The sequence below is a fragment of the Eublepharis macularius genome, chromosome 1, assembly GCF_028583425.1.
Source record: "Eublepharis macularius isolate TG4126 chromosome 1, MPM_Emac_v1.0, whole genome shotgun sequence".
Classification (NCBI taxonomy): domain Eukaryota; kingdom Metazoa; phylum Chordata; class Lepidosauria; order Squamata; family Eublepharidae; genus Eublepharis; species Eublepharis macularius.
In genome coordinates, this window is record NC_072790.1 from 13,797,388 (window position 1) to 13,820,259 (window position 22,872).

The window sequence follows — 22,872 nt, forward strand, 5'->3', positions numbered from 1 at the left end:
GGATCTTAGAATCATAGGGTTGGAAAGGACCTCTAAGGTAATCGAATCCAACCTACTACAGAGCGCAGGAAATTCACAACTACCTCACCCCCCCCCCCACACACACACCCAGTGACCACACCTCCATGCCCAAAAGATGGCAAAAAACTGTCAGGTCTTTTGGTGCTACACCTCTGAAGATGCCAGTCACAGCTGCTGGCGAAATGTCAGGAACTACAATGCCAAGACCACGGCTATACAGCCCGGAAAACCCACAACAACCACTGTCAGGACCCTTAGCCAAACTGGCCTGGGGAAAATTGCTACCTGGCCCCAAGGTGGCAATCAGCCTTACCCTGGGCATGTAAGAAGGGGCCACAAGAACTAAGCACTGATGTAACCCTTCCTGCCCTCCTTCTCATGATCTGCCCAGGTTCACAGAATCAGCATTGCTGTCAGATGGCCATCTAGCCTCTGATCCTTGAGGCACTCCACTTGTCACTCTTCTCCAAGAGGATGAGGAACCATTAACTAGCACTCTTTGGGTGTGATCTGTCAAACAATTACAGATCTAACTAACAGTAATAGGATGCAAACCACATTTTACCAACTTGTCAACAAGGATATTATATGGAACCTTATCAGAAGCCTTACTGAAATTGAGATAAACTACATCGTCAGCTTTCCCCTGACCGACCAGAGTAGTAACTTTTTCAAAAAAGAGGTAAGGTCAGTCTGACATGACTTGTTCTTGAGAAACCCATGCTGGCTCTGAGTAATCACAGCCATCCTTTCTAAATGCTCAAGGACTGACCGATGATTTGTTCTAAGACTTTTCCAGGTCAAGCTGACGGGTCAGAAGTTACCCAGATCCTCCTTTTCCCCCTTCTTGAAGATGGGGACAACATTTGCCCCCCTCCCATCTTCTGGCACCTCACCTGATCTCCAAGACTTCTCAAAAATAACAAACAGAGGCTCATAAATTACATCCTCAAGTTCTTTTGGTACCCTTGGATGCAATTCATCTGGCCCTGAGGACTAAGAGCCTCGCTACAAGTGACATCTTACACGCCAACGGCACTTGATCATTTTCGCAAGTCTTTCTGGGAACTGAAGTCCCTCTCCCCCACCCCTTTTCCTTCTGTTCCTTCCCCTCTCTGTTAGAATGGCTGCCTGAAGAGACGGAGAAAGCCTACGGCAACAGCAGCTTTTGCTGGGGGGTGGGGGATGCTCTGGAGAAAGCTGACATGTTTGTGAAGTCCTTCCCCTCTCTGTTAGAACTGTTAGAACCGCTGCCTGAAAAGTCAGAGAAAGCCTGCTTTTGCAAATTGTTCCTCCAGTCAAAAGCCTACTCTCAATGATCTTTGGGGGCAGGCAGCTGCAACTTTCTCAGCTTTCTCCAGAGCATCCCCCACCCTCCCCAAGCAAGACAATTAGCAAAGTTGCAACTGCCCACCCCCAAAGATCATTGAGAGCAGGCTTTTGACTGGAGAAACGATTTGCAAAAGCAGGCTTTCTCTGACTTTTCAGGCAGCGGTTCTAACAGTTCTAGCAGAGAGGGGAAGGACTTCACCGACATGTCAGCTTTCTCCAGAGCATTCCCCCCCTCCCCGAGCAAGACGATTTGCAAAAGCTGCTGTTGCCGTAGGCTTTCTCCGTCTCTTCAGGCAGCCATTCTAACAGAGAGGGGAAGGAACAGAAGGAAAAGGGGTGGGGGAGAGGGACTTCAGTTCCCAGAAAGACTTGCGAAAATGATCAAGTGCCGTTCGCATGTAAGATGTCACTTGTAGCGAGGCTCTTACTTTCTTTAAATGTTTATGTACTACCTTTATGCTGATCCTAGGTGGTAACTCCCTTCCCTCATCATGTATTCTGCTATTGCCATGTTGAGCACCAATTCCCTCACAGGAGAAAACTGAGGAAAAGTTCTGCCCTCTCTTCTGGTGGTGTTCTGGTGTTTTGAGGACTACTGACTACAGCATTCTTTTGATCTATTACTCCAACAGGCCCTTATATTCCAGAAATAGTATGCTAATTCCAAAACATGGTGAAAGGGATGATCCAGGTGCTATTCTGTGCAATAGTCCACACGGCCTACATTACACATTAAGCTTTCCCCTATGACAGCATCGTTCTCAGAGAATCTTATACATGTTCAAAGTTCACAATACATTAAAAGCAGTTTTGAGGGTCCTGTGAGAGCTATCAACAGGGGAACTGCCTCCATGTTAAGTTTTTCAGTGACTTGTTCTTTTGAAGTACCTCTCATGGCAGCTTTCAAACCTGCCATGGATTCGCAGCAGAATTTTAAAAACAGACTTTTAGTTCACAGGGAGATGCCGGTAGGGAAAGGTTTTAAACGAAATGTGATGTCATGCACCCTGAAACAGCCACCCCAGAAAGCTAGAAATTGACTGATACATGAACTACTATACCTCAGGACATTTCCACATGTGGAATTCTCACTCATTCCATTGTTTTTAGTACTATGATTTATTTATCATTATTTATTATTTCATATTTATATCCGGCCCTACCCAAAAGTGGGCTCTGGGTGGCTAACAACATTTTAAACAATTTAAAATATTACATCTGTATAAATGTTAAAACACCATTTTAAACAGTGACATTTTGTATTGTGAGGCGGCAACATCAGGAAGACATAATATTTTGCATGCATACTGTGGTGGACAGTTTTTCACAGGGGGGTGTTTAAATTTCCTTCCCCTCCCCCTGCAGGCTGGCGGAAGCCCAACCTTAGCCATGAGCCTGGTGGAACAACTCTGTCTTGTAGGACCGGCAGAAAGACAATAAATCCTGCCAGGCCCTGGTCTCAGCGGACAGAGCATTCCACCAGGTAGGAGCCAGGACCGAGAAAGCCCTGGATCTCGTCATGGCCAGGCGGGCCTCCTTGGGACCAGGGACCACTAATTGCTGTTTTTCTCCCGATCGGAGAATCCTCCGGGGAATATATGGGGAGAGACGGTCCCGCAGATACGAACTTCTGCTGTTTCTTCCACATCACATGTCCCATCCTATACCCCTCATTTTCTGTGTGAATTGTAGTCCTCCTTTAAATAGGTTCAAGTCCTGCACACTCTTACTTAACACAAGAACTAATACACCAAATAGAGTGCTTTGGAAGGGCCAAGGAGTGGATTCTGCCACTCTTCTGGTTTTATCTCAGGTCAGTGTGTGCCAGCTACCCGGGTGCTAGAAGCCCTGCCATCGCACCTTCTCTGAGCATGATGTTCACAAACAGAGGCCCACTATTTCTCTCTCCCCCCAATTCCAAGAGAGTTCTCTCAAAAGCAGCAACGTGAGAGAGCTCCTAAGCAGCATTCACGTACTTCGTCCACTTAGGATGCCTCAGCAAAAAGGACCTCAGCACTAATAGACAGAGAATGTAATGGCTTAGATCAGATGGACATCTTTGCCTCCTCTACTGCCATAACCCAAAATGATCCCTCTGAAACGTTATGCCTGGACAACAGGGGAGCCCTCCCTCATCAGAATAGCATAAAAAGAAGGTCAAATTGCGGCAGGAGGAGGAAATGGCAAAATTGCCCACCCTTCTGTGAATTTTCCATGGGATCCAACCCATTTTTACGATGTATGTGAAATGATACGAGCAGAGAGGCAATAGTGGGGCTGTCAGGGTCAGACTTCGGGGTAGAAGTCTAGGTTCTAGTGCATGAGCTCAGCAGCTCCCCTGCCCCAGCCCCGCCATGAAGGCAGTAGTTTCACATTTGAAATCTACTCTACCATCTAAAGAGCAGGGGTAGGGGAGTATAAGACCATTAAGTCCAGAGTTAAAATTGCCTGACTGCAACACTGCATGAAAACGGATGCTGACCAGCTCTCCCTTTCTACGGGCAGCAGGAAATCCTGTCCCTTCCACTCTTGCCTCTGTGAGGAGGGGGGTGCCGAAATGGCCAAGTCTAGCACCTGAAATTATCCAACTGCATCATGGTAAGATGGGATAAAAACATCCACACCGTTAAAACATGGCACCCGTTTGTGGAACTAGTGGTCCTACATCAACCTTAATTGTCGAAATCAAACAAAGACGAGTACAAACAATTACGATTACGGAATCCAATGGCATTAACAGGACCCAATGGCATCAACTACAGGACCCAATGGCATCAACTACACAATCTCTGGCTCTTACAGCTGCTCATCCTCCAACGTGATATATGCCCTCATGTGCCAATAATGCCCATCTGCTCAGTACATTGCACAAACAAGCCAACCTCTGCACAAAAGAATAAATGGACACAAATCTGACTTTAAAAATAGCAATATCCAGAAACCAGTAGGAGAACCGTCTACCAGGACACTCCATCAAGGACTTAAAGGTCACCAAAGTTCAACAAAAACAGAATCCAACGGGAAGCTGCTGAATTGGAATTCATACGTAAATTTGACTCAGTCGGACTTGGATTGAATAGAGACTCTGGAGGGTTATCTCGTTACCAGAAGTAACTGCCTTCAGGCATTCCATTCAGATTCAGCTATGGAGGGGAGGGGTCACACCCAGCCTGGATTGTGCACTCCACCTCTTTCATGACTTTTGCAACTGATTTGCATCTAGTCCCCCCTCCCCTCTCCACCTATATATCTGACCAGTTTCTTCTTACCCTCCATGCATCTGACAAAGAGGGCTGTGGTTCTCGAAAGCTTATGCTGCAAATAAGTTGGTTAGTCTTAAAGGTGCTACTGCACTCTTTACTGTTTTGCAACTACAGACTAACATGGCTCACTCCTCTGGTAAAAACAGATACTGTTAAGGAAAAAACCCTGAAGTGACATGTGAGAGTAAACATAAATGAGATGGTAGGAACACAGTTTCCTCTGCATCTGACCAAGTTTCTACCTGCCACTGTACCAGGGTTTGGGGAGAGGGGGTATTGTGGCTGGTATTATAAAAAACCCTCTTTATCTATTCCTTTTAGAAGGTGCACACCCGGATGCAAAACTATGTATTAGACTGCAATAAACAAAGCTAAAAAAAATAAAGGCCTGTCAAAGAAACACAAGCTGAGTGACACTGCATAGGAAAAAGGGGAAAATAATTTTCACAAAATGGAACCTGAACAACAAACTCCCTAAAGAACAACATGATATTTTTGGCCTCGGGAAAGATCTGTAACTCTAAAGGCTGAGGGGAGGGGGGGAGCAATGAACGGGGCTATGTGAAATAAACAGACCATAGCAAGCTGGACAGCAACAGCATTATATATATAAAAAAATTAAGGCCAAAACAAATGCAGAGGTTCAGTGGGTGCCCTGAAATGTTTACAGCTCTGATCAGGTGTTAAGCTAATTTCCTAGGAAACCACAGGAAGAATACCAAAAAGAGGCCAGAATTATTGCTTAAGAAAGATCATTATACAACACTGAAATTTAACACAGGAATGCCAGCCAGAGATTGAGCCCCCAAACCAGACTGTCATCCACGGCTAGGCCGTTACGGTCAGAGCCAGCAGCCCAAACTTACTTTGGTGGAAAAGCTGCACAGGTTGCTTGAGAGCAAGCTTGGCACGGAGGTTAAAGAGCAGGACTGGGTAGCATTGGTGGATCCAGCTTCAAACCTCCGCTCTGCCAGTCACACTTTTTTTTTTTTTAATCTCACCGGTTGTTGTGAAAGTAAAATGATGGAGGGGAGACTAATGCATGCCTCCCTGAGCTCCTTGGACAAATGACAGGATTAAAAATGTAACAGATGAATAACTAATTGAAGTCAATGATGGTAGAGGGACCTAATCGATTGTCTTTGATCCTCTAAGAGGAACGTATAAACATTTCTCCCTCTAAGGCCTGGATGGGACATGCAAGGTTGGACTTCCATCTCATTGCCCTAATGGAAGTTTGTGCTGTACTTGGAAGTCTACATCCCCATGAATGGGAGCAGAAACACAAGATTATTTGCAAGAGCTCTAGCCTACTATCTCAACGAGGTGGCTGGCATGATTGCTAGTTGAGTTCAGGGCTTTTTTTCAGCAGGAACGCAGTGGAACGGAGTTCCGGCACCTCTTGAAAATGGTCACATGGCTGGTGGCCCCGCCCCCTGATCTCCAGACAGAGGGGAGTTGAGATTGCCCTCCGCGCCGCTGGAGCGGCGCAGAGGGCAATCTCAACTCCCCTCTGTCTGAAGATCAGGGGGCGGGGCCACCAGCCATGTGACCATTTTCTCGGAGGGCAACCCACTGAGTTCCACCACCTCTTTTCCCAGAAAAAAAGCCCTGGTTGGGTTCAATGACTGGGTGAGCCCTGACTTGCTTCACACAGCAAGGTGGAATCATGGGACACAAAACAAACACTATTCCAATCTAATCAGTTTCTGCTTGGGAGATGGGGGGAGAGGACAGAGCTGCTTGAGCTGTTAGGAATGAAAATAAATAGACCGGCATGCTGTTCCCTAAAGGGCTACAGCTTTGAAGTGCCAAGCAGGAGGACAGATCCATAAGTGGTTCTGATGGTAGAAAAGGTTCCGTGCAGGTCCCAAAATGACAAACTGGGACAACAGCGACTTGTAACAGACTTAAAAAGAAACCCTGCATGTAACTTTATTCTGGTTGCTCATTTTAAGGACAATGCTTCCACAATGTTTGAGATTTTCCTGCACAATCACTATGATGCAAAACAGCTGAAATATCAGGAGGTTAGCTGTAGCCCTTTCGACATTACCAACTGCATGTATTGGGAGCATGCATTATCCGCAGTCTTCTCAATATGCACAGTCACCATGTTATGTGAACGGTGGCAATGTATATATTTAGCATGCTCTTACAGTCTCAAGACATGTACATACAAACTCTGAAAAATCCAGTCGCCAGTTTGAAAGAGTTGTACATGGATGGTAAATACCTGCATTTCCCCTGTTCACACAACTCAATGATGATGCTCATCAGGTGGGTAAGCTCATGGCTTATGCAACTGTAATATTTGAAAAGTGCTTCTCTCTCTCTCTCTCTCTCTCTCTCTCTCTCTCTCTCTCTGACAATCATTTTCCAGGATGCAGGAGGAATCCAGTGTGCAAAGCTTATGCCTTCACTGTTTTGGACCCAATGATTATTTCAAGCAGTGGTTCTTATCTTAAGCGGCTTTTGATGAGTCCCCAGCCTGAACTACCATTAATAGTATCTTGAATGATACTTGATACCTCATTAGGAGTAACATCTATCTTTTGCTCCACCTACTGAAACTACCACATCATTTGAATAAATAGGAAAAGTGAAGGGAAAACATTTGCTTTTAAGAAGACTGAACTTTACACAACGTACTTTTTCTTATTGTCCCTTTTAGCTGCTTTCTCCAAAACCATTCTCCGTCGCATGTAATCATTTTGGATTTCATTGTATTTTGCAGTATGCTCTTTTATGATATCAGTGGTTTTTTTGTGGTGTCTCTTCACAAGATCCTTCATTTCTTTGTAGTGCTTCTTCTGAAGTTTCACAAAGGCTTTCTGCTGTTTCAGCTCCTCAATTGTTTGTGCTTCAACTTCTGCAACAAGGAAAAACAAAAGTCCTCATTTTTTCCTCACTAGCAGACATCACATACTGACGTGCAAAACCTTACTAATAGATGGGAAAGCCCCCTGGATTAGAGAGAGGAGGTTCAAAGGGATGTCTTGATCATATGACATGAGATGCTGTACGTTGACCATCTGCAAGATATTAGGCAATCAGCGTGTGTAGCAGTTGAGACTACCACGACATAACTGAGAGCCAAGCTACAAGTGACTTTTTTCACGTGGAGAACACTTAAATCTGAGTGTCCTTCCCCTCTGTGTTAGAATTGCTGCCTGAAGAGCCAGAGAAAGCTGGCGGCAGCAGCAGCTTTTGCAAATCGTTCAACAGTGGAAGAATCTGCTGCTGCTCTAACATGCCCTTCCCTGCTCCTGAGCTCCTGGAGAAAAACTGGAATGTGGGCATGTTAGAGCAGCAGCAGATTCTTCCACTGTCGCTGCGGCTGGAGCTTCACCAACATGGCGGCTTTCTCCAGAGCAGCTCCCTGGGAGCAGGATGCCCAGGAAGAAAGTAGCAGCTGCCCGCCCCCAAAGATCGTTGAGAGCCCTCTTGTCCAGCAGGCTTGTGACTGGAGGAACAATTTGCAAAAGCTGCTGCTGCTGCCGGCTTTCTCTGGCTCTTTAGGCAGCGATTGTAACAGAGAGGGGAAGGACACTCGGACTTCAGTTCCCAGGAAAACTTGTGAAAACGATCAAGTGTTCTCCATATGAAAAAAGTCACTTGAAGCTTGGCTCTGAGACATCCAGTTTCAATCACAATTCAATGTATTGTTGAAGGCTTTCACGGCCGGAGAACGGTTGTTGTGGGTTTTCCGGGCTGTATTGCCGTGGTCTTGGCATTGTAGTTCCTGACTGAGTAGTTCCTGTAGTTCTCAGTGTCACAGCAGTGACAGAGAGATCTCTGCCTTTTGGTGCTACACCTCTGAAGATGCCAGCCACAGCTGCTGGCGAAACGTCAGGAACTACAATGCCAAGACCACGGCAATACAGCCCGGAAAACCCACAACAACCAATCACAATTCAGCTATAGATCTCACTGGGTGTCCTTAGCCCAATCTACCTCTTGCTGTTGTTACAAGAATAACTTGGAGTGGGGGGAGGAAGAAATCACAGGGCGGAACCTACCCTTACCCTCCACTCCACTGAGCAAAGTTTGAAGCCTTTCTCCAGCCTAAGGAAACTTCTGACAATTTAAGTGGCACTTCCATTGGAGAAGAGCCACTTTAGCTGAAGGAAAGCTCCTTGGATGGTTGGATCTCCCCAAACAGCACCACATTGAGCTCTTTGAAAGACAGGCAGGATGAGAGATTTAAAGAGTGGTATTTCAGCAGTTCAAGACAAGTGTGAGCACTTGAGCTGCAATTCATACTTTTAAGAATTCCCCCCCACACACACACACACAAATCAGTCAGTACACCATAGCCATCCAGGGAAGTTAACAGGAGCTGTGATATGTGTGATCTCCCAAAGGCCTCACGCTCACCGCTCTCTCTCGGGGCCAAGCTACAAGTGACAAATTACACTTGAATGGCAAGTGAACAGACTCACGTGTATTCCTCCCTGTTCACTTGCTCTCCACTTGCACTCCACTCGATCACGTAGTGAACAGGGAGGAATACATACGAGTCTGTTCACTTGCCATTCAAGTGTAATTTGTCACTTGTAGCTTGGCCCTTGGAGGAACAGAAAGCAGGATCTTCGGCTGGGGGTGGGGTGGGGGTGGGATTTATTTCTTAGCAACTTCATTGAGTGATCTCAAGTTCTATTATGGATGTAGGTGAAAAAGCTCCCTCCATCCACCTTCTCACCCCCATGCATAATTGTATAGACCTCTTTCTACTGGTATGTGCTTTCTGTATTCCTCTGATTCAAGGACTGGTGTCGTTTTTCTGAGAATAGACGTAACAATAACTTCCTAAGATTGTAACAAGACATGCTCAGTAATAAACTTCACGCAATGAACATAACAATGTCTGTAACAACACTTTTCATTCAATCATGGATCTTTCATTCAATCATGGAGAAAATTAAATGGCCATCAAGATAAAATTTTTAAAAATAAAATATCTGGACAATCACAGAAAGGATTAAAATACGTTAACAGGTGCACAGTGGTATTTTCTATGGAAGTGACCCAAAGCTTTGCCAATTTGCACAGCAGTAATTAGTTCAGAAGGAGGGGGAAAAAACTCATCATATTGGTTGCTCTTTCCTTTTCGATAACGTCTACATGTCTGTTACCTGTCAGGACGCTCTGAATAAGATCTTCCGTTTTTGCTGGCACTTTCACAGAACCTAGATGTAAACAAAGAAATAACTTCAACTGCTTTGAAATAACACTCACTCACATCTTCAAACAGTAGGTACTTTTTATTTTTAGGGTGAGAAAGAAAAATTAAATGGTCTCATAAAAGCCTCCAGATCTATCCTGTATTGTTGGGGCAAATCAGCAACAAAACCTGAAGCTTGTTTGGCTAGGGCACATATAAAGGGTACAGCTTATTTCTTTGTTGATGACTAGACAAGCGATCAGGCTGGTGTGTGAATGGTGGGGGGTGGGGGGGACTTGCATGTTTACACAAGAACACAACAATACAGGCAATAATTGTTTTGGGGGAAATAACCAAGAATAATGCATCACACACTAAGAAGAACTGGGAATATGTATTATTAGAGTTGCCAATTCTGGGTTGGAAAAATCGTGGAAATTTGGGGGTGGAAGCTGGGGAGGGTGGAGTTTGGGGAGGGACAGGACCACAGCAGAGTATAATGCCATAGAGCCCCCCTCCAAAGCAGCCATTTTCTCCTGGGGAACTGATCTTTGTCATCTGGAAATCAGTTGTAATTCTGGGAGAACCTATGTATTACCCAAAATGATAAAAGCTCTATATCTGTCTCTCAAGGCGGAACTGAGATGTTCTAGATCAGGGGTCCCCAACTTGTTTGGGCCTGTGGGCATCTCTGGAATCCTGACACAGGGCGGTGGGCAAAACCATAGAACGGCTGCTTCAGGAGGTACAGCCAGGCCCAAGTGCAGGGAGGAAAGGGGTCCTTTAAAAATACACTAGGAACGAGGAGTGAGAGACAGTAACATCAGAACTGTGGCAGGAGCTACTGCTAAAACACCATTATTTTACTCTGCATGGTCAATCAGACCTTCAGGGGCCAGTCAGAAGTCCTGCTGGTCAAGACCCCCACCTGTCCCACCCACTTTCTAAAACCCCTTGGTGGACACAAAGAAAAATATCTACGGATGGACACTACTGAGCCCATGAGCATCACATGGAGGACTCCTGTTCTAGGTGAAGCAGTAGACCCCAAACCAGAATGACCATGGGAGGCTGAATTCTAGCAACTACTGAGTTCCATCTACCCATAGTTACAAGGGCTGCCAGCCACTACTCTTTCTATCATGACCTTATTAGGTTTAACCAATTTGCATCCATGGAAGTTGTGATTAGACATGGGCATGAACAGCATTACGAACAGAAAAAAAACACGAACAGCCTAATCTGCTGTTCTCAAACAAGCTGTTCGTGAGGCCCCATCCTAAACGAACAGGTGGTCGTTAAAAGCCTCGTTCGTTGCCTTCAGCAGCCGTTCGGCAAGCCAGACAGTCTGGCACCTGCTGCAATCAATCCCCTTGGCAACCGGAGGCAGGGAGGGACTGAACTCTGTCTGAACTCCTTCTGGCTTTCCTTCTGGCTTTAACCCTTCAAAGCACTTCCAGCAGAGAGTCCCGTTTTTGCCATTGTGAAGAGAAAATGACAGCCAACAGGGAGACCTATGGATCATGCCTTTCCCGGGGTGCAATCTCTCTGAAACTTGGTGGGGGTTTCAGAGGACAGTGAGGACTATGTCCCCTACAAATTTGGTGGGTATTGGACATTGGGAAGGTCAGTTTGTGGGGAGTTTAAAGGGCCTTGCCCCTTGCACGTGGCAGGAAAGAGACCTTTAAACTATCAGCTGGCAGGTGGTGGGGGGAATCCCCCCTGCCGCCTGCCAGCTGATAGTTCAAAGGGATCTTTAAAGGGCCAGGTAAGTGGGTTCGAGGGGAGGGGGCTAAGTGGGGGGAGTTGGGGGGGGTTCTGGCCCCCACGAACAATGAACAATGAACATGTCCGGGAACAGTTCATGTTCATTGTTTGTTGTTTGTGGATGGCACCGAACGACAAACAGGGTGTTCGGGTTTTTTTCCCCGTTCGTGCCCATGTCTAGTTGTGATACACTCTACTATTATGGCATCAGCCTCTCAGGAACCTTAGTATCAAAGGCTCAGAAACCATGGCTCAGAAACCATGGTTTAGAATGGGTTTCTAAACCAATGGTTTAGAAAAAGGAGGCCCATCTGGTTTGGGATCTGCGCTGGAAATAAAGGGATGCCTTCAGGGTAAGAAGTTGCAGGTAGTTTTGACTCATCTCATTTCAGAAACTTCGCATTCCAGAGCTTTCTGATACTTGGCCTTCTTTCAGTGCCAACAACTCCAGGTAGCCTGGAATTACGGTTTTCTCCAGCCAATCTGCATACTTGCAATTTTTTTGTCACTTGCAAACTTCCCAGTGCAAAATATGTACCGATTATTTTGTCACTTGACAAACTTCCCAGTTTGGTACATTAAAATATGTCAAAAATGACAGGAAGTTTTCTAAACACAGACAGTCTCTTAGACTTGACAATGTGCAAGCAGAAATGTAAATGAAGTTAGCGCAGTTCCACCTATGCAAGATCCCGTGTTACGTCTTGCCTTTTCTTCCCTGCCCAGAAATTGGTTGTACAAGATCTTGCATGAATGGAAACGCAAGTGGGGGATACAGTAAGTCCGACTCAATGCAAGCAGCTACCAAGGTCTTTTTCTTGCATTACTGCTTGCACAAGAGTTCTACTACAGGCGGGAATTTTTCACTGGATCTAACTCGTAGCATTTCAAACAGACACATGCGTATATACCTCTCAGAAATGCGATCTGGTCTAATTCTTATTTGTTCCAATCAGTCAGAACACTAACAGCAGTCGACCAAAGAAATTATTCAGTTGCGGTTTCTGGAACGAGAAGGCACTGTAGAAATGGCATGGTATAATCAAATTCTTACTTGGTGCTGGTTGGCTGGGAACAACCTGAGTGGATGGTTTAGGGGTGAGGGAAGTGGTGTAGTTTACTCCATTTTCAGCTGGTGCAGGCTTCGGTTCGTTCTGGGCTTCTGAAGGCAAATCTCCCTGATCAGCCTAATGACACAAAACACTTCTCGTAAATACGTGAGAAAGCAAAACAGTAAAGCAAGAATGTGCCCCTGAACAGGGCAGTTAACCACCAAGGAGTACATAGGTTCTATTTCTAATGAAGCACATCTCCCAGCCCAGCCCACCAAATCCATTAATTATTCTTATATTCCATGGTTTTTTCAAATGGTATTTGGATACTTCTTATTCCAAGATCTAGAAAGCAATTCCAAAATAAAATACTCACAGCCCCCAGCACTAATGAGAAATCCCCAGTTCTTTTTTTTCCCAGCTCTATTATTTATTTGGGATGGGGGGGGGACACTTCTCATCCACAGTGGAAAACTAACTCATCAGGGAAATCTGGCAATTCAGTAAATATTGTACTCCGATTGTACTGCCATTCCAGCTTTTAAGACACAAATCAAGAATATTCTTAGACCACCCTTCAGAAACAGATTCACTTAGAAGGTCTTTACATTCTACACCATGTTTGTCAAGTAGAACATCTAACCCGATCCATCTCAACCACTTTATGAAATTATCACTGTCTGTAGAACACTAAAATTGAACCATTAATTTAGGGGGAAGGTCTTTATCTGGATTTTTACAAAAACTTTATACACTCGTATGCAATTTTGCATTACTAAATTCCTCCCCATACCACTCGAAGACAAGTTTTATGTCATCCAAGAAGTCCAGGTAATACAATTGATGCATATACATCACAGCTCCTACTACCGTTTTGCAACATCTTAACCATTCACACACCAATCTAATATCACACTAGACCTCACAAGCCTCCACTGCACAGAAAATTAAAATCGGGATATTTCTATACTTTGGTTCCAGGACGATTTCCAAGCATTTACAGCCTGCTGGTTCCAAATTCACCTCCAAGACACAGGGACAGCTCACGCATAATTACATTCAATAGATAAGGTTACGTAAATAGTACCTCCATCTTTGCAGCATGCTGAGATAACGGTGCCTGTATTGCCCAACCTGTTTTAGCACCATCCCACTACCTCTTCTTTCTCACCAGCTCTCAAAGTCTGTATTTAGGGCTCATTTCTTCTCTCTCTCTCTTTTGGCCACACACTAATCATTTTACAATAGCTCTATTAGTGGTCATACTTATCTAAGTACATTGCAGATTCTCAGTATACGCTAATGGAACAGGAAGAAAGGCAGAGAGACTTGGAGTGCAGCTCTAAAGCTCATCTTCTTGGGATGCCGGCGTTCGTAAAGAAAGGACCTGTTGCCATGGTACCTTGCCAGATTAGTTTCTCAAGCAGCTTTCATTTTCCCTCTTTGTTGGTAATGGACTGATGATGGGGAGGGCAGTTTCTCCTCTCTAAATGTTTTACCCTTTTCTAAGAGTTTATAGATTCAGCTACCAATGTGGGAAAAAATGACATTTTGATATGAATAAATTATTCTGAAACCTGGTTCAGTATTCACATGTACGGGCATTATACTCTACGAATGAATTTCCACTGCACCAGTTTAAAAAGTAAAGAACATGATTTGGTTCTCAGCACTCTGGCCCCCCAAAAACACCCAACTGGCAGTGAGAGGAGAGGATGCGTCCTTTGCATTTCTGGTTTTTATTTGTATGAGGCTTTCTCCTAGTTCAAAACACTGCCTCAGACTAGCTCTAGACTTGAGGCAGAAATCCTGCACATTCAGTTATGAAATAGCAAAGAGTCCAGTACTACGTTTAAGCAGGGGTCATTTCGTAGAAAAAGAGCTGGAGGAACTCATTAGCATAACTCATTAGCATAACTCATTAGAATATGCCACGTCTCTTGCCATCACCGAAAGTGTGTCATTAGTATAACTGATTTGCATATGCCACACCCCCTGACACCACCTATTCTGGCTGTTTTGGACCCAATCCTGGCGATTCAGGGCTGAAACTGGGTCCAAAATGGCAAAAAGGGGCTGAAAATGGCTGAAAAGGGACCCAAAATAGTCAGGATCAGGCCACTGATGAGCAGGACAGTGATCCACCACCCATCAGAGGCCCTATCTGGGCCATTTTGGTCCCAATCCAGGCCAAAACAGGCCCCAAATGGCTGAGAGTCTGGTGGGCGGGGCCACCTGACATGTGACCTCTTTGGGGAACTGCCGGAACTGCGTTCCTGTGCGTTCCCCCTCGAAATGAGCCCTGCGTTTAAGACTAACCAACTTTATAGTAGCATAAGCTTTCGAGAGTCACAGCTCTCTTCGACAGATGCATTCGGTTGTGGTTAGCCTTCAATAGCACTGTAAAGAATAAAGGCTGCTATTACCGAGGTAACGGAAAATACAGGATCTGCCATCCATTCGCATCATTCCATGCCTCTCCTCAGATAGCCATTACTAAAGAAAAGCTTGCGCTACGTTAGTGCAGCACTCCAAGAGAAATCCATTTGATAGGGAAGAGATGCAATCCTCTCTATGATTTATTAGTGGGATAATTGCACCTGAAACTAAAACTCAGCTTCCACAAGGGTCGAGATGATGCTTAGACAAATGCTCCTCATCTGACATGCAGCTGCTAAAAAGGCATAGCAATTGTTAGCAGAGGGATCCCTCACCTGGTGCTGAACCACCACTGCACTTGGACCTGTTGCCAGTTCTAGGGATAGCAGTACATGGCAGATAGACCCCCAAGCTCTTCACAGCAAGCACTCCAGTGCATTGGTTGAAAAAGGTTTCTATTCAGAGATCCATTAAGTTCATGGGTACATCCATAGATGGGAAAGGTTGTCAGGAATGGTTATACAAGCAAAAGCACTATTGATATATGGAGTACTATTCCCCCCTCCCGTTGGAGCAGGTTGCATTTAGGTGCGAAAACCTCAGAAGTTGCATGAGAACACAATAGCTTAGTCTGGACAGAGAAAGGCAGAAGATTACAAAGAACTCAAAGTCATTCTTCCTCCCCCAGCTGCAAGGCCAGCGCCGCATACTTTCAGAGATAACAGGCTGGTTACTTTCTCTATGAAATCAGCATTAGCACTTTCGCTTTCAGGCAGGCCAAGGATGGCATGACTATGTGGCTACCTTACAAAGCACAATTATGTGAGCATGGCATGAAAGCATACCGTAGATCAATACAGTGAACAGATCAAGTCAATACAGAGAATACATCAATGGCATGGGTGTGTGCACACATGACGACACCTGCACAGCAGACACATCATGCACCCTTAATGCGCTGCACATGAAAGAGTGACTTCCGTAAAACACACTGGGATGCAAAATCAGAGGGAAAATGTGTCAGATACACAAAACTAAAATGTGAATCGGGCTTTCATGCTTGTTATCAACACAAATATATCATCACAAATCATTCTTCTTTGAACCCAGTACAAAATACTTGGAAGCAGACTTAGCTTAGTGGCTAATTGAGTTTGGGGGGAAATAGTTCAAATTTTGCCTGTGCCATGGACTCTCGCAGTAGTTATTTCCCCTTAGTCTTATCATCCCCCCCCCCACACACAATCATCCACCCTGCCCAAATCTTTAATATGATATAGTAGCACTGGCTGTCATATATGCCTGTCTGGATATCTGCCATGAATGTATTCTGTGTTGTGTGCTGGTCCTCTGAGGGCATGAGAAGTTTCTTATTGATGTTAAGGCAGTAGGTTATCTCACAAGTATTTACTTTCTCTTTCCCCGGTGCCTCCAGCAAGTGTCCTTGAAGGCTGGCTGCGGCCAGCTCGAACTGTATCCTTCTTGGGAACTGAGATGATTTCATTCTTTGTCCTATCTAGCCTAAATCTAGCTTCTCCCTTTTGCCCCCTTGGCCCAAAACTTTAATGGTCCTTATCCTGATGGCGGGAACTTTCCCTATAACTAAGTCACCAACCCCATTTACGTCACTTCTGCCAATTTCACTTGTCTGAGCACCTTGAACTTGATGGATCTCTAAGAAAATTGCGCTAGGGAATCTGAACACGTCTAATAAATGCTGGAAATGTAAAAAGCATGAGGGATCTTTGTATCATATGTGGTGGACTTGTGAGGTAGCTAGGCAGTACTGGGGGGAAATAATAAGAGTAATAAGCGAGATTTTACAATTTCAAATTAATAAGAACCCAGAACTCCTGCTACTGAACTTGGGAATGGAGGACATTCCAGCACAATATAGGACATTGCTATTTTACATGACAGCAGCGGCTAGACTTTTGTACGCGCAAAAGTGGAAAGTGCAAGAAGTGCCAACTATTGAGGACTGGATTTATAAATTGCTGTACATGGCGGAAATGGACAAAATGACAAGGAAACTGAGAGACCTTGAACCAGGACAGTTTAACACGGATTGGGAGAAGCTGAAACATTTAGTGAAGAAATGGGAGGTGGGAGGAGAACTGTGGCAGTTTGAAAATTACTGAAATACAATAAAAGTAGAGGGAGGTGACTTTACCGGGGGGCGGAGAGATAAGTGAGAATTTCTAAGCAACTATTTTATTAGACTATTATATATAGCATTAAGTATTATAGGTGTTATTATAAGAATTATAATGATAGAAATTAACTAACTATAAGGATAGAAACTAATTAATTTCATTTTTGGCAATAATTGTATAATGGAGATAATTTTATAATTGCAATGAAGAAATTTAAGCAAGGTGGGAAAATATATATTAATGTATAGATCATGTATTAAATTGATTGACTTAGTTTGGAGGTATATATGGGTCAAATTGGTTGACTACTTTTGGTGGATAGTTGCATAAAGGAAGAATTATATAATTATATAATTAAAGCAGTACGAAGATAAGTTATGTAGAAAAAGTAATATATAGAGTATAAGTTAAATTGGTTGACTTATATTGAATGTACTGTTTATAGAAGTATCTAAAATTATGCTAAATGAGAGATAAATTGTTTGTCCCATATTGAAGATGAGATTATAAAATAGAGTATAGAGTACCAAAATTAGCTAAATGATTATTATTAGAAGAAAATATGCCAAGAATGTATTATTTAGTTATGCATTATTTAGTTGTTAAAGTAAGTAGGAAGACAGAAGGAGCACTGTGTTATATAGATAAGCTTTGAAGAAAGTGAAAGTTTACGTTTGATAGATAGAATAAATTTGAAATGAGTAAGGGAAAAGGGACAAGGGGTTGGAAAACTGTTGGAAGTCAACAAAAGGGGGGGAAAGGGAGGGGGTTAGAATTGGAAAAATTAAAGGAAACTGATTGTAATGTACAATTTAATGATATCTAATCCAATAAAATTAAAAAAAAAAAAAACTTGATGGATCTCTAATAAAGTTACTTCAACCAATACACCTGCGTGTTTGCTGTGAAGAACTTGGGGATTCTACCTGCCAAGGACTGACACTGGTCTAGCTTACAGGATCTCACCAAGATAATATTTGTGAGCAGGCCGTGGCAGCAGTGCGTAGACAGAGGCATTGCCGGCAAGAGATGGCGAGCGGTGGCTCCTTCTGCTTACATTCTCCTCCCGGGATCAAAGGGTGAAGATCTTGAATGGAGAGGCATCCATTAGAGGATGAGAGAGAACATGCGTGCGCTTGCATGGGAGGAGACATGCTTCTCGAGGGACCTGGAGTCTGTGCCTTTGGCATGCTGCCAAATATGGGGGCTTACAACCATCTTCTGGGCATGGAGCAGGGGTCACTGGGGTGTGTGAGCAGGAAAGGTATTTGTGCATTTCCTGCATTGTGCAGAGGGTTGGACTAGATGTCCCTAGAGGTACCTTCCAACCCTATGATTCTGTGATCTCCTGGACATTCCATTGCTTACCTATAAGTGGCAGTCTGCAAACAGCAAAACTGCAAGGGCAAATCACAATGGGAGACTGCTGAAACTGTGTTTATTTAAACTTAGAACAATGGACCCCCCCAGGGGGAGTGTGCAGGATTCTGTTCTCATTACATATACTAATTTCTGCATTGCATTTGTGCACACTGAGACCTTTGTAAGATATTCTCCCCCACATTTGGCTCAAACTTACAGGCTCAGAGATCTGCAATTTTACTAGTGTCTGAAGAAGGGAACTCTGACTCTGTCTTAGATTAGGGGTAATGGGTTAGGGTTTAGGTAAAGGTTCAGCACTGTTCTCACTGCCTTGTCGATGCAGGTTAGGAATCTCTTAAAATAAATAGTTCTGGAAGGTCCAGTTCTGCAAATTGCAAGGATTCCCAAGAATCATAGGGAAGGCTAAGGGAGAAACTTGCCCCTTGTGATCACAATTGGCTCAAGCCATCTGACTGCCACTGCCCGTGAGAAGCTAATGATACGCGAAGAGGTCCACATGGTTACGTATCATGCTTCTGGAATACCATTTGAAGTTCACCACTGAGGCAGCTTATTAGCCCCAATCACTGGTCCTGCTCTTTGGGCATCATATAAATAAGATTATAGATTTACACTGCTAAAGAATGGCTTTAGTAATGTTAAGCTTGAGTTGTTTTATTTGCATCTAGTAAAATAAAACAAGCCCTGACCTGCATAGCCCAGGTGAGCCTGATCTCGTCAGTTCTCAGAAGCTAAGCAGGGTCGGGCTTGGTTAGTAATTGGATGGGAGACCTTCAACGAAGACCAGGGGTGCAGAGGCAGGCAATGGCAAACCACCTCTGATAGTCTCTTGCCGTGAAAACCCCACCAGGGGTTGCCATAAGTCAGCTATGACTTGATAGCACTCTCAACTGCCACCAAAATAAAACATTTTGGTGGCTCTTTCGGGAAATGCCTCCCTGCCCTCTTCCCCAGGCAGCCAGGTATTGGCACGCGATGTGCTCCAATTCATTCTAGAGACAGTTCCACATTGTGGCTGCCATCTGGGTTTTCAGAAGGCGTGTGGTTGTTGTGTTGGCTCAGAGGTACATGCCATTTGAGTCAGTGGTGGCATTCCTGGGACAGCAAGCATAAAACTATTCCGCGGTTCCAGCAAGTTTATTGTAAACCTGTTTTTTTTGCATGTGTCTTCAATAAATAAATAAATACATACATACATAAAATAAAGGCGAGAGTTCACATGAAGTGTAGGGGGTGATACCTTCAAATTCATTCCCCTCCCAGAGATAAAGAAATGTGCAGCATCTGCTTCTATCAAATGTGGCAGTTGGAAGTCCACTCTAGCTAAGGGCAAATCGTGCAAAAGCAGGGGAGCAGAGAAAGAGAAACACAGTCTCTGCTTGACACAAATATGGCAGTTGGAAGTCCACTCTAGCATAGGGACAAATCCTGCAAAAGAAGTAGGAAATTAAAAAAAAAAACCTTCTAGGGCATTGCTTGTTCCTGTAGAGTTGCAAATTTTATTGGTTTCATCATAGTGAAAACAAGTCCCATCAATCTCTGAACAAAAACAAACAAAAAGGATTTTTGTTTATCTTATCTCAATTCCAAGTTTCCTCTATATATTCAGCTGCAGCACATGCTTAATTAATTATTCTTTGGATTGTGATGTTGCAGCATCAAAGTGCCTTCAGAGAGCATGGAGACGTTTGACCAGAGATATGCAAGCTTCATCAGAATATTTTAAGGAGTCAGCATTTGCTGAAGTTGGGCACTTGATACCGTTCGGTTTCTTGCCTTGCATGCTCAATCAGTCTTTGATATAAAGGAGGGACTGCTGAGGATTCTAGATTAGCTAAGGGATGGGGTACATCTGTTGAACTGTTGGGTCACCAACAGTCAATCATCGTGCCTGAATGGGCCATGCACTCTAGGCACAGTTTTTAGCCCAGTTTGTAGCAGGATCTGGAATCAGCACCACAGGTGCAAAGGGAATGGTTCTTCAAGTGCCCCCTCAATGGAGTCAAGGTCTGGACCCATTTCCAGTTCCACCCCACCCCTCTTGGCCAGGGGCCTGCAGCCATGGTCCTTGGGGCAGTGACAGTGTGGCACAGGGTTCCTGGCCTGCTGGGTGTCAGCTCAGCCAGGGTCTGGCCAGTGGGGGCAGTGGGTCGGTGATTGCCTGTGGTCATTGTGGGGGGGGGGGGGAAACCCCTCTGGGCCTCGCCCTTCTCCAACCACTCTCATTTCCCGGATCCCACCTACCTGGCGGCCTTGTTTTAAGCATTGTATTCTGATTTGGGCCAGTCAATGCAGACCGTCAGCAGACTAGGGAAAGGCGCATCGGGTTTAGGTCTCCTGGCCTCTTCTTGCATGCCCAGGGTAACGCCGATCACTAGTTTAGGGGTCAGGAAGGAATTTTCCTCCAGGCCTGATTGGCCCATGGGTCACATGAGCATGGAGCAGGGGTTCACTGGTGACGAACCTAGATTCCCCTGGGGGAGCCCCCTTTCAGCCGCCTGTTCTTGCGCACAGGCCTGACCCACCTTGCAGGAGTGGAAGTGGTTATTGGCAGTGGGGGCTTGGGGCTCCCCTTCTAAAAGATCACGTGGCCTTGCATGGATAGTGGCATAGGAATGGCATTCCACGGGAGCTCAGGCTCTGGGCTGATTTTGTTCTTTCTAGTTGCCATAGGTCAATGCAAATTGTCCTGGGTCACCGGCACAGGGGCATGCGAAGGCGGCCCCAGGCAGCATCACCAGGATGGGGGAGGTTCCTGCGGCAGGTCTCAACCACCAGCTTCGAGGGGGTTGGATCCGGAATGATGCTCCAGGACTACTAAGGCTCCGATCAGGCAGCTTGATGGCATCCTCATGGTCGGATAAGGGCAAGCAGAATCTGTGGGCACAGCTTCGGCCAGATGGGTCCAGCAGTCTGGCCTGGTCAGCCCCAATGCCCAGATTTTCTGGCTTGGGGAAGGGGACATTCCTTCATGCCCAGGTGGGGCTCCTCTGTGCCCCCCTTTTGGGGGGGGCATACTGTGGTCGGCTTGCGGCATGGCTGCACAGCTGTGAAACAGTCAGTGAAACTCAAGGGGGTTGTTGATTCTTCCACGGACATCTTCGGTGTGGAGGCCTTGTTCCAGGCTTTTGGAGTGTGCCTGTCTGGCATGGGTTGGGCTCTCGATGGCAAGCCATCTGGAGCAGCAGTGTTGGCTGCAGCTCTAGGAGCACTGGCAGGAGCCGTTTTGTGGCTCTTGTGGTGGCGTGGGCATTGGACACCGACCCGTTGGGGGGGGAAACAGGGCCTGGAGCTCAGTTTTCTTACTACAGGAATCCTCTTAAGGGGTCTGGGGAGTGTGGCATGGCAGGTGCATGCCCAATTCAGGGGATTTCAGGACCGTCTCACTCCCAGGGGGCAGGGGATCCACAAAGGGGTGCACACCCACATGGTATCCCGCTGTCATCCCATGGTTTCTCCCCCTCAGCAGGGGACTGAGGGGGCGTGGCAGTCATCAGCTGGCAGGCGAGTCAGCTGATGTTTGGGTCAGTGCTTTATGCAGTGCCAATGCTCTGTGAGCTGTAAATCAATAAAGTGGCCTCTTTTAATAATAATAATAATAACATTCAATTTATATACCACCCTTCAGGACAATTTAATGTCCATTCAGAGCGGTTTACAAAGTATGTTATTATTATCCTCATGACAATCACCCTGTGAGGTGGGTGGGGCTGAGAGAGCTCTGAGAGAGCTGTGACTGACCCAAGATCATCCAGCTGGCTTCAAGTGGAGGAGTGGGGAATCAAACCCGGTTCTCCAGATTAGAGTCCTGCGCTCTTAACCACTACACCAAACTGGCTCTCTATCATGGTTGTCTGGTGTATTTTGTCGTCTTGCCTCCTAGCTCTGCTCCCCCTCTCAGCGCTGGCCTGCAAATTTCCATTGCTAAAATAAATAGTTGTGGTGACAGTGGACAGCCGTGTCTAGTTCCCTTTCCAATTTTTAATCCTTCTGTCAATATCCCATTGATTTAAAATCCTGGCCTTTTGCTTTGTACAGATTCCTCATATCTAATTCTCAAATCTTGGGCCACAATTTAAATTTTCTACTACTTTTTGTAAGAAAGTTCAGGAAAGGTTGTCAAATGCATTTGACTAGTTATAAAGTCTTGATGAGAACATCAGCACAACTGGAGTACTTTAGTTATCGATAGCAGAATATTAACTGTGTCTCCAAGTTTATCTTCCTTTGCTATATATTCATGTTCTGTTCAGTCCTGTGACAGCCTCTAGCCCCAAAGCCAAAAGTGTATTGTTTGGCTTGCTGGAAAGTTTATAGGATGCTAAGAGCCAAACTACAAGTGACGCCTGACA

The 22,872-nt window shown here is 45.1% G+C and overlaps 1 protein-coding gene across 1 annotated transcript in view; it reads right to left on the bottom strand.

The window, feature by feature from the left end:
* Nucleotides 1-22,872, bottom strand: part of PLCB1 (phospholipase C beta 1) — a 698,812-nt gene that overhangs the window by 94,798 nt on the left and 581,142 nt on the right. The window contains exons 24-26 of the mRNA XM_054975035.1: nucleotides 12,605-12,737; nucleotides 9,755-9,808; nucleotides 7,269-7,488 (exon numbers count right to left, since the gene is read on the bottom strand). Coding sequence (XP_054831010.1) covers nucleotides 7,269-7,488; nucleotides 9,755-9,808; nucleotides 12,605-12,737 — 407 coding nt within the window. The remainder of the gene's footprint in view (nucleotides 1-7,268; nucleotides 7,489-9,754; nucleotides 9,809-12,604; nucleotides 12,738-22,872) is intronic.